The sequence below is a fragment of the Mobula hypostoma genome, chromosome 8 (assembly GCF_963921235.1).
Source record: "Mobula hypostoma chromosome 8, sMobHyp1.1, whole genome shotgun sequence".
NCBI lineage: Eukaryota > Metazoa > Chordata > Chondrichthyes > Myliobatiformes > Myliobatidae > Mobula > Mobula hypostoma.
In genome coordinates, this window is record NC_086104.1 from 49,668,492 (window position 1) to 49,684,466 (window position 15,975).

The window sequence follows — 15,975 nt, forward strand, 5'->3', positions numbered from 1 at the left end:
GCCGGCAGTCGCACACTGCCCTCCGGCATCACCCGGCGGGCGCTCCGTTCTCTTCTGCCTACGACCTCAGATCAGACATGGTGACCCGCTGAATTTAAGCACATTACTAAGCGGAGGAAGAGAAACTAACGAGGATTCCCTCAGTAACTGCAAGTGCAATGTAGTCTTCGGGGTAACTGCGAGTCTGTGTCTTTGCTATTGTCAAGCTCACGCTTGAGTGCTGGTAGTAGGTGCTCTTTATATTTTGCCGGTGGGGAGGGGGGGAATTGTTGCTCGCTGCCGCTTACAAGCTGGGGTGGGGGGGGGTGGAAACTTAGGGTTTCTAACATTTAACTGTTGTTCATTCTTTGGGGCACTCCTCTGTTTTTCTAGATGGTTGCAAAGAAAAAGCATTTCAGGATGTATATTGTATACGTTTTTCTGACATTAAATGAACCTTTGAATCCTTTGATATTTTAAAGGTATGATGAGGCGGTTAGCTATTGCTTAATGCATCCTTCTGTAATTCGACATTTGCACTAATCCAGCACTCCTCAGGTCCCAATGGTGCTGGATTATAGAAAGTCGACCTGTACTGTTAAATGAAATGCAGGGACAAATACAATTTTAAATTTGTTGCATTATTACAGGAGTAACAGTTCAATGTTTTGATTACTATATTGAATTCAAATTGTTCATTTAAGAAATATGGTCATTTCAAAGAACATTGATCAATTTTTCCAACAAATTTTCTACACTTCTGACTTGCACCACGGTTTTAACAGTTCCTCGTCTTTCCTGTTCCTTGTGCACAATGCCGATTCCACCCCCCTCACCTACATCAGCAGGTTTTTCCCTTCAATGTAGCAATTTCTAACATTTCAAATGTGATGCCACTACCTCTTCTTTCAGCATTCCAGAAGGAACCACTACCTCTGGGATGTTCTGCTTCATTCTTTAATCTTCTCTGTTATTCATTCTTCTGTACATGCAATTCCTTACCTCGAACACCTTCCCTTTTCAAACTCCAAACCTTTGCTGTTTCCATTTAAAGCTGCAACTTACCTGAAATCGCATCATTTCAGATGCTGCATTTATCACTCATAATGAAGCCTCCTCTGCACTCAGATAATCAAAAGCAGGCTGAGTGACTGCTCAAGCACTCCCTTGCACACTGCAGTAGCCCGACATGTCATCTGGATCTCTGCCCTTAGCCTCCCATACTGTTTCAGCATTATTCAGATGCTCAAGGAACGAAATACTCCAGTTCCAGTCCAGGCACATAATTACCCTATGGACTCACTGAAATCAGTGCTTCCATTTCAGATATCCAGCATTCTGACAATTTTATATAAATATTCTGCTTCCCTCTTTAAACTCCCAGTTGTCCCATGACCACCTACTTTCATCTTGCTCCATCAACTCTTTCATTGTTTAATTTCGTCTCTCCCATCTTGCCAAATTAATTTCCTTTTGTACTTTTACTTCCTTTCCCCTTTCTCAGAGTCTTAAAAAAATTGTTTATCTTGTTGCAGCTTTGAAGAAACAAATGACCTCAAATGTTTATTTTATTCTTATTAAAAACAATTTGCTTTACACAAGTTCCCAATCAACATGCCCAATTAATCTCTCAGACCAGCAAATTTGGTCAACATCTCTCAAAATCAAAGCAAATTTATTATCAAAGTACATACAGTATATGTCACTTTGAGACCTATACTGTATACACCTGTATATACTACCGAGATTTATTTTCTTGTAGGCACTTACAGGAAAAAAAAGAAATACAACAGAACTTATGAACAACTATAAATAACAAAGACTAACAAACAATGTACAGAAGACAAATTGGGCAAATAAGTAAATAATACTGAGAACATTGGGTGGGACTACAACTGGAGGTCACGGGTCAACAATGAAAGATGAAATGCTTAAGGGGAACATGAGGGGGAACTTTTTCCACTCAGAGGGTGATGAGTGTGGAATGAGCTGCCAGCAGGCATGGCGGATGGAGGTCTGATTTCAACTGTCAAGAGATAGTTGGATAGGTTCATGTATGGGAGGGGGCTATGGGCCAGGTGCAAGTCGATGGGACAAGGCAGACTGAGTTCATCACTGACTAGGTGAGCTGAAGGGCCTGTTTCTGTCCTGCAGTGTGCGATAGCTCTACAAGTATAACTCGACAAGAGCCCCTGAAAGTTGGTCTATAGATTGCGGAGTCATTTCAGCGTTGAGGAGTGTGGAGTTATCAGCACTGTTTAACAGCCGGATGGTTGTTGTCAGGTAATAATAGTTTCTAAACCTGGTGATGTGGGACCCAAAGTTCCCGAGCCTCCCTCCTGATAGCGGTAGCAGCGAAAATAAACTTTACTCAGAATGTTTGTTCCAAGCTGCTCAGCCAAATGGATAATTATCTGCCACGAAAATACCATTCCCCCCCCCCCCCAAAAAAGAGACCACAAACAAAAGCTGACCTTTGAGAAATCTGAAGGGCACCAGGAAACAGAGGTCACCTCTTGAGTGTGTCCCTGAAGCACTGTTGGTGGATAAAGAGGATCAGAGACCTGAAATAACAAGGAATTGAAATAGTGAGTTTTAATGGCAATTGGTTATAATATGAACCTCATCTTCTCCAGAGTAGCAGCATCAGCGGTTTAAATTCCATATCACTACATTTACATGAAAGAGCGCGTACAATTCAGGCTACTGTGAAGTTATCACAACCTGCAGTTGCTGTAATTTAGTTATATGGCACTCTTTGACCCTAATTTAGATCCAAACGCTGCAAAGTAAATTTTAGTGATGACAGCAGTATGTGGCAATTCTCAGCTCAAACACCCCTTAATCCAAGAGTGTCGTTCTCCTTCTAAAAATAATGCAACAATTTTTAGAAAGAGAATTGTTACAAATAATAATTGGTATGGAAACTACCATGAAGAGAGACTATAAGGGCAGTTTCCTGCCATCACCCAGGAAATGTTTCATGGATCTAGGATGAAAGATGAAATGTTTAAGGGTGCAACTGCAGAGTTGTTTCTTTCAATTCCTCTCCTTTCTCACTTCTTTTCTGAAGATAATCCAATTCTACAGCATGGAATAACTTAGAGCCCTAATGGAAACCCAAGTCAGTCAGATTTAAAAGATGTGTTCTCCAATTCAACAACTTCAAAGTGAAGAAAGTCAGCACAAATGAGCCAACTCCATGAAACTCATTCTTCCCTCTGAAAGCCTGCAAAACTTGTGGGAGGTTAACCACTTTCCAGCAGGCAGTTCTTCAAAGGAACCAGTCTCCTGGTGATAAGACCCCATTTCAGCACAAGACAGATGTGACAACTGCGAGATTATAACAGCCAGCAAACAACTTTTGAGCTCAAATTTGAAAAAGTTAACAGGAGAAAAATTTATAATGCAAGCATGCCAAAAAACAAGATTTTTGGCAAGACACTAAAAGCTGATTCAAAAGACATTACCTAAAGTTTAATTTATGTGCTATGACTTCCCATTGATTTCAACCATCTAGTGACATGAATATGAGAATCCCTCACTTCCAATTTGTGGAGCTGCGTCATACATTAAAAATATGCATTTAGGTAGACTGAAGTCTATCAATCCGTGAGCTGCATGAAGCAGATCATTTACAGAGGCCAAAAAAAAAAAAAGCCCTTTTGAAAACAGTTTGCTGGAAAGTGATAACTTGCAGCTTGTGGTACAGCACAGGCCAGGTCCTACAGCCCACAATGTTCTGCCGACCTTTAACCTAATTAACCTTTCCTTCCCAATTTTTCCTCTCATCCATGTACATACCTAAGAGTTTCTCACCTGCCTCTACCACCAACTTTCACTGTGCATTCCATGTACCCAACGTTCTTAAAAAAAACCTGACACTCCCCCATACATCGTGAAGTATGTTATACTTCACACTTTCTATACCATAAACCTCCATATCATCTGCAAATTTATTAACCCACACATCCACTTCCTCATCCCAGTCATTTATTGAAATTACAAAAGGCAGTTATCGTTTCTTTGATAAGGGACCCAAAACTGCTCACAATACTCCAAGTGCAATCTGACCAATGTTTTAATTATTCATTTAAAGTTTCAGCATTACATCCTTGCTCTTATTTTCCAGTCCTCTTGAAATGAATGCTAACATTGTATTTGCCTTCCTGGTGGACACCCCTGCTGAAATCCGGAGGAAAACACACAGAGGATGCAGAGGGGGATCACAAACTCGAGGAAAGAGGACCGGGTCGAGACAACAGAGACTTATGGAGAAGAGGAGTTCAGTGGGTAATACCGTTCCGGCTGACCGGAAGTGCACTGAGAGCGGTAAGCGTAAAGGAGTTGGGTGCTTACTGTTCTGGCTAACAACGGATGGTGCAATCCAGGGTATATTACGATTGAGGAACGTGTTTGCAGACTGGATGTTGAACTTTTTACTGTTGGACTTCGGCCACATTCCACCGTGATACAACACTTGGCGGCACGGGAGGTCGTTCCTGCCTGTGGCCATCGAACGTGCAGCTCCTCCCGTGGAGGGTCAGACACCCTGAGCCAATAGACTGGTCCTGGACTTATTTTCCATCTGGCATAGTTTGCATTTTGGTGTTTGGGGATTTTTGTATTGCTATATTTACACTCTATTCTTGGTTGGTGCGGCTGTAACGAAACCAAATTTCCCTCGGGATTAATAAAGTATATCTATCTATCTTACTCAGACTCCCAAGGACCTTTGCACCACTGATTTTTGAATTTTCTCCCTATTTAGAAGATAGTCTACGCCTTTATTCCTGCTACCAATGTGTAGGACCATACTACACTATATTCCATCTGCCATTTCTTTGCCTATTCTCCCAATCTGTTTAAGTTCTGCAGACTTCCTGCTTTCTCGGCACTAACCACCCTTCCACCTAACTTTGTATTGTTGTAAACCTGGCGACAAAGCCATCAATTCCGTCATCCAAATCTCTGTCACATAGTGTGAAAAGAAGCAGTCCCAACACTGACCCCTGCATATGCTTCTTTCTTCCTCCTGACTAGATACCCTGCATCTCTTGACAGCCTTCACACCATCATCTTTTCCCTGCCTCAATGGGACAAACCAATCCAGAACCTCGTATCATTACTTTCTGTAGTACATGTGTACTCCAGTTCAAAGAGGTGATATTTAATTATAATAACAAATATTACCTGGCATGAAGTACTGTTTGGTGCAATTTTTTTTTTTAGTACAGAATTATTCATTTAGAGATACAGTGCTGAACAGACTCTTCCGGCCCAATGAGCAGCACCGCGAACAACCCAACTATTTAATATCCAATCACAGGACAATTTACAATGACCAATTAACATGCTAACCGGTACGGCTTTGGACGTTGGGAGGAAACCAGAGCACCCGGAGGAAACCCACACATCTCTCGGGGAGAACGTACATATTCCTTGCTGACAGCACTGTAATTGAACTCTGGAATGCTTCGAGCTATAAAAGCTTTGCACGAACCACTACACTACCAAGGCACCCAAAAATAGGCAGGCTGATTGACTCTGAGTAACTGCTTTTAATTCTAAATTAATTGCATTCACTCACCTTCCAGATATACGCATTATGATCAGTGGACCCACTGACCAGGAATTGATCATCTGGACTAAGACCAGCCTTAATATAAAAGGTGGAATTCTGATGACCACAGAAGGTTGCAACTACACAAAAATGAAGACAAGATCAATCAGAGGACAAAAGAGCAATAAAAAAAACCACAAAATTTAAATATATACAGAATGGATTAAGCAATTCAAAATAACAGTAACTTTTAAAAAATGTCTCCATTAGTTTATTTTCTACCTCAGTGCTACATTTGCTGCCCTTACTGTAGTGCTATATGGAGAAAGTTTACGTTCAAACTACATCAAGAAAGAGAGAGAGAGAGGTGGAGTCAAAATTAGCGATTTGAAAATTTGTTCAAGAGTTGATTGTACAGTGTCCATATCTGATTATGTTCTAATCTCGTGCAGGGCAATCCATACAAATTAAAATTATTTTAAAAACATACAATAAGTGTTTTTCATTCGGTTTGGGGGTGGGTGGGGAGGAAGGATGAACCTAATCAATCTAGTCATTTTTAGAAACATAAATTTCAATTCATTCCCTTAGGTGGAGTTTGAGGAAAGGCATCGTTTTTTAATATATTAGATCCAGTGATCATTTGTTCCAAAGAATTGTTATTCCATGGCCCGGTTAACACTTAATCCTCAACAAACACTAATACACTGTAGATTAGAAAACAAGTTTCTGTAGATGCTGGAATATGAAGCAAAGAACAAACTGCTGAAGGAACTTGTGGGTCAAGTAGCATCAGTGGGTGGTGTGGGGGGAGGAACAACTGTCAAAGATCAGATTTGAAACCCTGTGGCACCGGAGGTCTGTGTCCGGTGGTGTTCCACAGGGATCTGTACTGGGACCTCAGCTGTTTGTGATATACACTCTATAAACGTCCTGGAAGAAAACTGACAAGTAGGTTAATAAGTTTGCAAGTGATACAAAAATTGGTAGTGTCATGCAGAGCTTAGAAGACTGGTGAAGGTTACAGCAGGATACAAGTCTGTTGCAGATAGGGGCAGAAAATGGCAAATGTTGTTTAACTTGGTCAAATGTGAGTGTTGCATTTTGGGCGACCAAATGTAAAAAGACAATGTTAATGTCAAGCCCCAGATGGTGTTGATGTGTGGAGGGATCTCAGCGTCCAAATCCACAGCTTCCACAGCTCTCTGAAAGTGGCTACACAGGTTGATATGGGGGGGGGGTGCATAAATGTAGCATTTGGCATACTTGCTCTTATTTATCGAAGAATTAAATTCAAGAATCCAGTAGTTATGTTGCTGCTTTATAAAACACTGGTTACGACACATCTGCAGTATTGCATTCGGTTCTGGTCACCTCATTATGGGAAGTCAAGACTTAGTAGAGAGTTTTGAAGAGTTTTACCAGGATGCTGCCTGGATTAGAAGACATGTTCTATAACGGGAGGTTGGATAAGCTGAGGGGAAATCTGATGGGAGTTTTGTAAGTTTATGACAGGCATAGACAGCCAGCATCATTTTCCCCACAGTTGAAATGTCTAAACCACAGGGCATGCATTTGAGGTGCAGTGGTGAGTTCACAGGAAATGTGTAGAGTGGCGCAAAGTTGTTTTAAAAAAAAAATACAGAGCACGATGGGTGCCTGGAATTCGCCATCTGGGGTGGTGATGGAGACTCTTAGATGGAGATGTAACTGCAGAAAATGGACATTGTGTAGGCAGACGGGATTAGGTTAGTTGGTCATTTAATTGCTAATTTTATTATTTCAGCACAACATAGTGGGCTGAAGGGCCAGCTCCTGTGCGGCAGTGTTCTATATTTACCCCTCCCCACCCAACCCTCCCTAACTAACCCCTGACACCTCCCCTACAACCACAGGAGATACAACATGTTCTTAAGCCTCCCCCATCAACCCATCCAGGGACTTATCACAGCCATTCCATCAGGGAATCCTGCTAACATATACATCAATAAAGACTGGCATTTACCAACAGCATCTGCACAATAGTATCTTCAAAACACCATCCAGATCATAAGATCAAAGTGCAAACAAGTTGTAAACATTAAAAGCTATAGAGGGTTTAAAAAAAAATCCAAAATGAATTTGAATGCTAAATTGTAGCACTAAAAGATCAAAGTGCTTTTCCTCACAGATATGACAGACCGACCTTTACTTACCTGGTGTAGTTTTCAAGCCAGTCAAATTGAACATGTAAATGCTATCATCAGTGCAGTTTGCAAAAAGATTGGAGCCTTTTGAATCCAAAATTAAACTGGAGTAACCTGCCGGTAAAGAAAGTGGAATTCCCACAGGCAAGGTTTACAAATAGAAACATACATGGACAAAATTTAATTCCACTACATCTAACACAGTCACTATAATTCAGAACAGGACCTGGCAGTTCGAAATATTGAAATACTTTGAGACTCCTGAATATTGTAATTTAGTTACTGTTATTTAAATATTAAGGCCTAATCAGATTAGGACATACTGAAACTCTTCTGCTCTTTTATCTTTAATTCAAAGACAGACAGTCACAGATCAGTGAACAATATTTACCTAGCTTTCGTGCACTAGTGCCTGGATAAGGAAAGGACTGAACTGGCACAGGATCTTGGTGAAGAATGGTGTAGTTCTTTCTTAAATCCCACACTTTGATGACACTGGAATGCAAATACAACATTTTTTCAAAAAATAAACTGACTTTATCATCAAATAAATATCACCCTGAGCTCAATGTTAACACCTATGTACATGTCAAAAATATTATGTTGAAATTTCACTCGTGGAGCTTAAACAAATTACCCGGCATACAATAATCATATGGAAGACTAGAAAATTGCAAATGTCACTCCACTCTTAAGGGAGTGAGGCAGAAGAAAGGAAATTGTCAGCCAGTTAGCCTGCCTTCTGTGGTTAAAAAGGAGTCCAAATTAATGACGAGCTTTTGGGGTACTTGAATGCGCATGATACAGGCGGCCAAAGTCAGCATGGTTTCCTTAAGGAGAAATCTTGCCCGATAAAACTGTTGGAATTCTTTGAAGAAATGTCAGGCAGGATAGACAGAGGACAGTCAGTGGATGTTGTTTACTTGGATTTTCAGAGGACCTTTGACAAGGTGCTGCAGAAGATGACAGTCCATGGCATTACAGGATATTTACTAGCACAGATAAAAGATTGGCTGTCTAGAAGGAGGCAAAGAGTGGGAATAAAGCGAGCCTATTCTGGTTGGCTGCTGGTGACTAGTGGTGTTCTGTAGGGATAGACAATAGGTGCAGGAGTAGGCCATTCGGCCCTTCAAGCCAGCACCGCCATTCACTCTGATCATTGCTGATCATCTACAATCAGTACCCTGTTCCTGCCTTCTCCCCATATCCCTGACTCCGCTATCATTAAGAGCTCTATCTAACTCTTTCTTGAAAGCATCCAGAGAATTGGCCTCCACTGCCTTCTGAGGCACAGCATTCCACAGATCCACAACCCACTGTGTGAAGAAGTTTTTCCTCAACTCCCTTCTAAATGGTCTACCCTTTATTCTTAAACTGTGGCCTCTGGTTCTGGACTCCCCCAACATCGGGAACATGCTTCCTGCCTCTAGCTTGTCCAACCCCTTAATAATCTTATATGTTTCAATCAGATCCCCTCTCAACCTTCTAAATTCCAGTGTATACAAGCCCAGTCGTTCCAATCTTTCAACATATGACATTCCCGCCATCCCTGGAATTAAGCCAGTGAACCTACACTGCACTCCCTCCGTAGCAAGAATGTCCTTCCTCAAATTTGGAGACCAAAACTGCACACGATACTCCAGGTGGGGTCTCATCAGGGCCTTGTACAACTGCAGAAGGACCTCTTTGCTCCTATACTCAACTCCCCTTGTTATGAAGGCCAACATGCCATTAGCTTTCTTCACTGCCTGCTGTACCTGAATCATTACTTTCAGTGACTGATGAACAAGGACACCCAGATCTTGTTGTACTTCCCCTTTTCCTAACTTGACACCATTCAGATAGTAATCTGCCTTCCTGCTTGCCACCAAAGTGGATAACCTCACATTTATCCACATTAAACTGCATCTGCCCACTCACCCAAACTGTCCAAGTCACCCTGTATTCTCATAACATCCTCCTCACATTTCACACTATCACCCAGCTTTGTGTCATCTGCAAATTTGCTAATGTTACTTTTAATCCCTTCATCTAAATCATTAATGCATATTGTAAACAGCTGCGGTCCCAGCACCAAGCCTTGTGGTACCCCACTAGTCACTGCCTGCTATTCTGAAAAGGACCCATTAATCCCTACTCTTTGTTTCCTGTCTGCCAACCAATTTTCTATCCATGTCAGTACCCTACCCCCAACACCATGTGCTCTAATTTTGCCCACTAACCTCCGTGGGACATTATCAAAGGCTTTCTGAAAGTCCAGGTATACTACATCCACTGGCTCTCCCTTGTCCATTTTCATAATTACATCCTCAAAAAATTCCACAGGATTAGTCAAGCATGATTTCCCCTTCGTAAATCCATGCTGACTTGGACCTATCCCACTACTGCTATCCAAATATGGTGCTATTTCATCTTTTATAATTGACTCCAGCATCTTCCCCACCACTGACGTCAGACTAACTGGTCTATAACTGCCTGTTTTCTCTCTCCCTCCTTTCTTATAAAGTGGGATAACATTAGCTACCCTCCAATCCGCAGGAGAGGAACTGATCCTGAATCTATAGAACATTGGAAAACGATTACCAGTGCGTCCACTATCCATTACCAATGGATAGGTATTGGCACCACTTCTTTTCACATTATAGGTTAACAATTTGGATATGTTAACAAATTTGCAGACAATACAAAGATAGGTGGAGAGGCAGACAGTACTGAGGAAACAGGATGTCTGCCGTAGGAGTTAGATTGGGCGAATAGGCAAAGTGGCAGATGGAATATAGTGTTGGGAATCATACGGTCATGTACTTTGGTGGAAGGAAAAGGTGCAATTTATTTTCTAAATGGGGAGAAAATTCAGAGTTCAGAGTTGCAAAGGGACTTGGCAGTGATTCCTTGTGTAGGATTCCCAAAAGGTAAACTTGCAACTTGAGTTGCTGGCAAGTAAAGGCAAATGCAATGTTGGCATTTAATTCAAGGGGACTAGAATGCAAGAGCATTACCTGAGAATGACTAGGTCCTTATTCTCCCCTCCCCCCCAAAAAAGTGCTGGTGTTGGATAGGGTCGAGAGGAGGTTCAAGAGAATTATTCCAGGAATGAAAGGTTAACTGATGTGCATTCGATGGCTCTGGACCTGTATAGCTGGAGTTCAGAAGAATGAAGGTGGATTTCATTGAAAACTACCAAATATTGAAAGGCCTAGACAGAGTGGATGTGTAGAGACTTTTTCCTGTATTGGGTGAGTCCAGGACCACAGGGCACACACAGCCTCAAAATAGAGGGATGTCCATTAAGAATAGAAACAAGGAGGAATTTCTTTAGGCAGAGGGTGGTGAATCTGTGGAATTCATTGCTTCATACGGCTGTGGAGGCCAAGTTATTAAGTATATTTAAAGCAGAGGTTGATAGGTTCCTGATTAGTCAAGGCGTCAAAGATTACAGGGAGAAGGCAGGAAAATGAGGTTGACAGGGATAATAAATCAGCCACAATGGAATGGAGTAGCAGGCTTGATGGGCTGAGTGGCCCAATTCTGTACCTGTGTCGTATGGATTAATACTGAGAGAATGCTCAGAGCTACTAACTGTTTAAGGAGACTCTAAACTAACATCTCCATGGATTCAATGGCACTGTTTGGCAAACTGTACTTCACAAATACTTTGGCTAAAGATGATTTCTCAACTGAATGCTGTTCAGCGGGTGGAGACCGGCCTTGCCCAATAACACATAAAATATTCCCTCACACTTCGGCATCTTCCATTTCATCTTGTTCTCATTGTCATCCCTTTGCACAAATTATTTCCATTCACCAGTCTTGACCTGTAAACCTGTCTGACTTGCATTTCATCTTGACAATAGGTATGGATAGTGGATTATTATATTAAAAAATGCAGAGTAACATGTTTAAGAATACAAGGAAGGCTATTGTTAGAAATCAGAACCGTTGCAACACAGATAGAGGCTAAGGCCTTTGTATATATCACCTTAATGCAAGAGGAATCTCGCTAGTCCCCCTCCCCACCCTCTTCCCTTTGCCCTTCATGATACTTGTTCAGTTTTTATACCAATGTCGAATCTGCCTCCACTATTACCTGCACCGCATTCCAGACCGAACCACTCATTGTATAAACAATAAACACAAGAGATTTTGCAGAGGGTGGAAATCCAGAGCAACACACACAAAATGATGGAGGAACTCAACAGGTCAGACAGCATCTATGGGAATGAATAAACAGTCAACATTTCGGGCCGCGGCCCTTCATCAGGACTGGATGAAGTGTCTTGGCCTGAAATGCCGACTGTTTATTCATCTCCACCGATCTTGCATAAGCAATGTCTCTCCTATTAATTTTACTTGTTTTATCAGTCATTTTCATTTATACCTCTACAAGAAACAGGGTTTCTGCATTTGCTGCGTACACTATTTACTTCCAAGGATAACCACACAGCTTCTCCTTTCTATCCACATAATAAAAGTTCCTTATCCCAGAAACCATTTTAGCAAACAATAATTATTCATTGCAATCCGGTGTGAAAAGGAAGGATCTGGTTCCAAGTGTATCGTGTATACACGATACTGTTGTAATGATGGAGAGAGCAAGAGCGATTCCAAGTTGCACTTACCCATCCACAGCCCCTGCAGAAATCAAAGTGTTTTCATCTCGAAAAATTACCACTGTTACGCTCTGCTGAGAATCCTAGAGAATAAGGACAATACAACACACATAGTAATCCTGAGATATGTGGCCTATGGCCATGAAACAGCTCAGAACACCATAAACAGACAGATACAGGGGGAGTGTAGAAAAACAGTCATACCACAGTAGGTGCAAGTCCCCGTGCAGCAGGTCGTCGTTTCTTCTGCCTTGGGGAAGTCTGTTTAAGTTGTGAGTTATGAGCACCAGTAATCTGTTTCACTTGTCTGTAAAATCCATCTAAAGCAGAAGAAGCAGGTCAATGAGCAACTCAATGGCTCTGCACAACTTGTGCCTTCAAATTCATTTTCCTAAGTGATCACACTTCATGTTACAATCTAGAAAAATGGACCAGCAAGCTCCAAAACTTAGGAAGTTTGGAGTGAGAGAGATTTAAATGGTGGTCCTCATTAAGGGAACTTCACTAGCAAATAAATACAATACCTCACAAAACCAGGGCTTTCACCTTTTACAGTTTAATGTACCACTCAATTCATTAGACAGCACAGACTTGCAGTTCAGTGACCAATAAACACAAGAAATTCTGCTCGGCCCAAAGCATTGATTATTTGTTCATTTTCACGGAGGCCACCCTCCCTGCTGAGTTCCTCCAGCATTTTGTGTATGTTGCAAGTGACCCACATTTAACCCAACTCCTAGTGCTGTCTGTGTGGAGTCTGCATATTCTCACTGTGAACCACATGCATTCCCTCCCCTTCAGGTTTCCTTTCACATCCCAAGGCGAGTGTGCTTTAATATTCCCTCGTCTACATGTGAATGGTAGAATTTGAGATGAGGAGAATAGATTGGGGAAGAAAAAAGATGAAGGAAATGTGGAGAGAATAAAACAGGATTAATGTGGGATTAGTGTAAAAGGTTGATTGATAGGGTGGTCTGTTTCCATGCTAAAACATTCCACGATCTCAACTTCACATTGGCATACAATACAAAAAAAAGTATTGTATATCAAGGGGACAACCTACTTATTGATCTGTTGTGTTTCAAAATAAAAGAAAGATAATTCTCCTACTAAACTAGCCTTAAAATCGTACTATGATTAGCATAGGGAAAATCTCATTTGGGTAGAAATGCAAAATGTCAAGTCTGTCAGTTCAGTTATGTAAATGTTATTGCAGAATGACTTCAATGCACGCTGCTGTTTTATTTCCTGAAAGACTTCAGTGATTTTTACAGTCACTAGTACCTCATTACAAAGATATAGAGACTTTGGAGAGGGTGCAGAATGTGTTCACCAGGATATTGCCTGGATTAGAGAGTATTAGCTACTAGGAGAGGGTGGACAACATTTGGGACTGATTTCTCTGGAACAGGGATGTCGGAGGTGGTAACCTGATACAAGAAAAGTGTTTAATTGTGTGAGAGGCACAAATAGGCAGACATTTGGAATCTCCTCCCCCCACCCGGGTGGAAATGTCAAAAATACAAATTCTAGAAGACATGGGTTCAAAGCAAGAGGGGAATTTTGAAGGAGATTTACAAAGCATTTTTAAATATATAGAGCAATAGCTGCCTGGAATGCTCCACCAGGGAACACAGTGGCAACAGATACAATAAATAGTAATGTTCAACAGGAACTTGGACAGATACACGAGCAGACAAAAAGTGGAGGGTGATAGACTATGTATAGGCAAATGGATTAGTATAAATTGACATCACGGTTGGCACAGTCATTGTGAGCCAGAGAGCCTGTTATTGTGCTGTGGTGTTTTATATTAAATATGCCAAATGAATCAAATGAAAGAAAACCATAGGTGGTTCAGGTGGTTACTTTCCCCTACTAGGTCGGACAATTACAAAATGTACAAGGCCAAATTCCACCCGACCGCAGGACAGCATTTGACGCCCCTGACCCCACCACGTTTGGCCTCACGCCAGCTCATGATTAACTTGGAACAATTAGACCACAGCGTTCCTTCAGAATTCAGCGTTTGATGAGTTTGGGGAAAAGTCGCAAATCCAGGCAAACATTAGCAACTGTGCTCAAATCAGGATAATGGAACACAGTGTGCAATGCTGAAGGCAGTGCTGTGAAAGGAACAGCAGACATGGTACACACAAGAGATTGTGCAGATGCTGCAAACCTTGAGCAACACACACAAAATGCTGGAGAAACTCAAAAGGCCAGGCAGCATCTATGGAGGGAAGTGAATAGTCAACGTTTCAAGCCAAGACCCTTGAACTAATGAAGGCAGTTGTTTATGTATTAGAAAATAATGTGTAATCTGTGCTTAAGTTTCCATCTTGGTTCAATATATCGTGGACAGATTTGAAGAGCTGGGTATATAATACTCATGATCTGATTTCTGGTTGGATCTCAGCGGGCCTTGTTGAGGCTACAGTGCAGAATGAGACAAAGACAGGGAGTCACTGGGTTGCAGAAGGACATGTAGACAAGATTAAACACAAGAGGGAATACAGTAACCATGCAAGAATTTCAAAATAAAATTAATTGAACCCTTTCAATCTTTTATAAAATGTACCTGTCTCACAATTTCTATGGAAGTCATACCTTTCTTGCTGCAGCGAGTATCCCAGACCATTATATTACCATCTCTTCCACCAGTACAAAACACAGCTTTTGAAAAAAAAGAGGAAAAATTAGAACTAAATTTCCCTTTATGAATGGAGGTCTACAAAGGTAATAGAAATTGCACAGGGTACCTGTTTCCTGCGCTCCAAATGCCACAGACTTGAGGCTGCACTGGTGGCCTTTGAATGTGCCCAGGAGTTCACTCACATTCACATCCCAGAGCTTTGCAGTTTGATCTCCTGAAGCTGTAACCTTCAAAATTAAACACAGAAACAGCAAGATTTTTATCAGCATTATCATCTCATTCCGGCTTCAGGAATGTACTGTGAAACAAAGGAGTACTTACTAATTTTGGTTCTCTTGGAACCCAAGCAAGGTCAAATACCGCATTGTTGTGAGCCAACCATTCTGGGAAAAAAAATTGGGATCTTGATAAACAAAATTGTCCACTTAAATGACAGGAAAATTATGTAATTCAAAACTTAAATTCACCCTGCAGTATTTTGACATCAATCAGGATGATGTATTGGAGTAATAGGGTAGATGTGTTCTCACTGGTATTTTGTTATAAAGAATGTGTCCCAAATATTGTAACTAAATAATGAACTATACCTGACATATAAGTATCATAATGCCAAACAGCCCAAGAGACTACCACATTTCTTATGTGGATACTTTACATAAAACTTCAATGAAAATACTGCAGCAAATTCTTTGAACAGGGTTTGAAACACCTGCAAGAATGCCATTGCACCATTGGAGTTCTCAGTTTGAATCAGCTACCCAAAAGAAAAGTGAAGAAAAGTGGCTTTGGCACAGTGTGAGATCTCAAAGATGAGGTGGATGTGAAGGATTAAACCACTCCATGTTGGATTCTGGTGTTTTAATCCAATGTTCTTTCAGAAGTCAGAAAAGAGGCACAAAACTTGTTGCTTCACAACCATTTTATTAAGCATTGATAGAACAAAGGAAAATTGAAACAGACAGCAACAGGAGCAGAAGTAGT

The 15,975-nt window shown here is 41.2% G+C and overlaps 1 protein-coding gene across 1 annotated transcript in view; it reads right to left on the reverse strand.

Annotated features, from left to right (window-relative positions):
* Window positions 1-15,975, reverse strand: part of dtl (denticleless E3 ubiquitin protein ligase homolog (Drosophila)) — a 40,407-nt gene that overhangs the window by 8,116 nt on the left and 16,316 nt on the right. The window contains exons 4-12 of the mRNA XM_063055820.1: window positions 15,316-15,377; window positions 15,101-15,221; window positions 14,949-15,014; window positions 12,543-12,658; window positions 12,348-12,421; window positions 8,120-8,223; window positions 7,738-7,842; window positions 5,570-5,682; window positions 2,454-2,543 (exon numbers count right to left, since the gene is read on the reverse strand). Of these exons, the coding sequence (XP_062911890.1) occupies window positions 2,454-2,543; window positions 5,570-5,682; window positions 7,738-7,842; window positions 8,120-8,223; window positions 12,348-12,421; window positions 12,543-12,658; window positions 14,949-15,014; window positions 15,101-15,221; window positions 15,316-15,377 (851 nt within the window). The remainder of the gene's footprint in view (window positions 1-2,453; window positions 2,544-5,569; window positions 5,683-7,737; window positions 7,843-8,119; window positions 8,224-12,347; window positions 12,422-12,542; window positions 12,659-14,948; window positions 15,015-15,100; window positions 15,222-15,315; window positions 15,378-15,975) is intronic.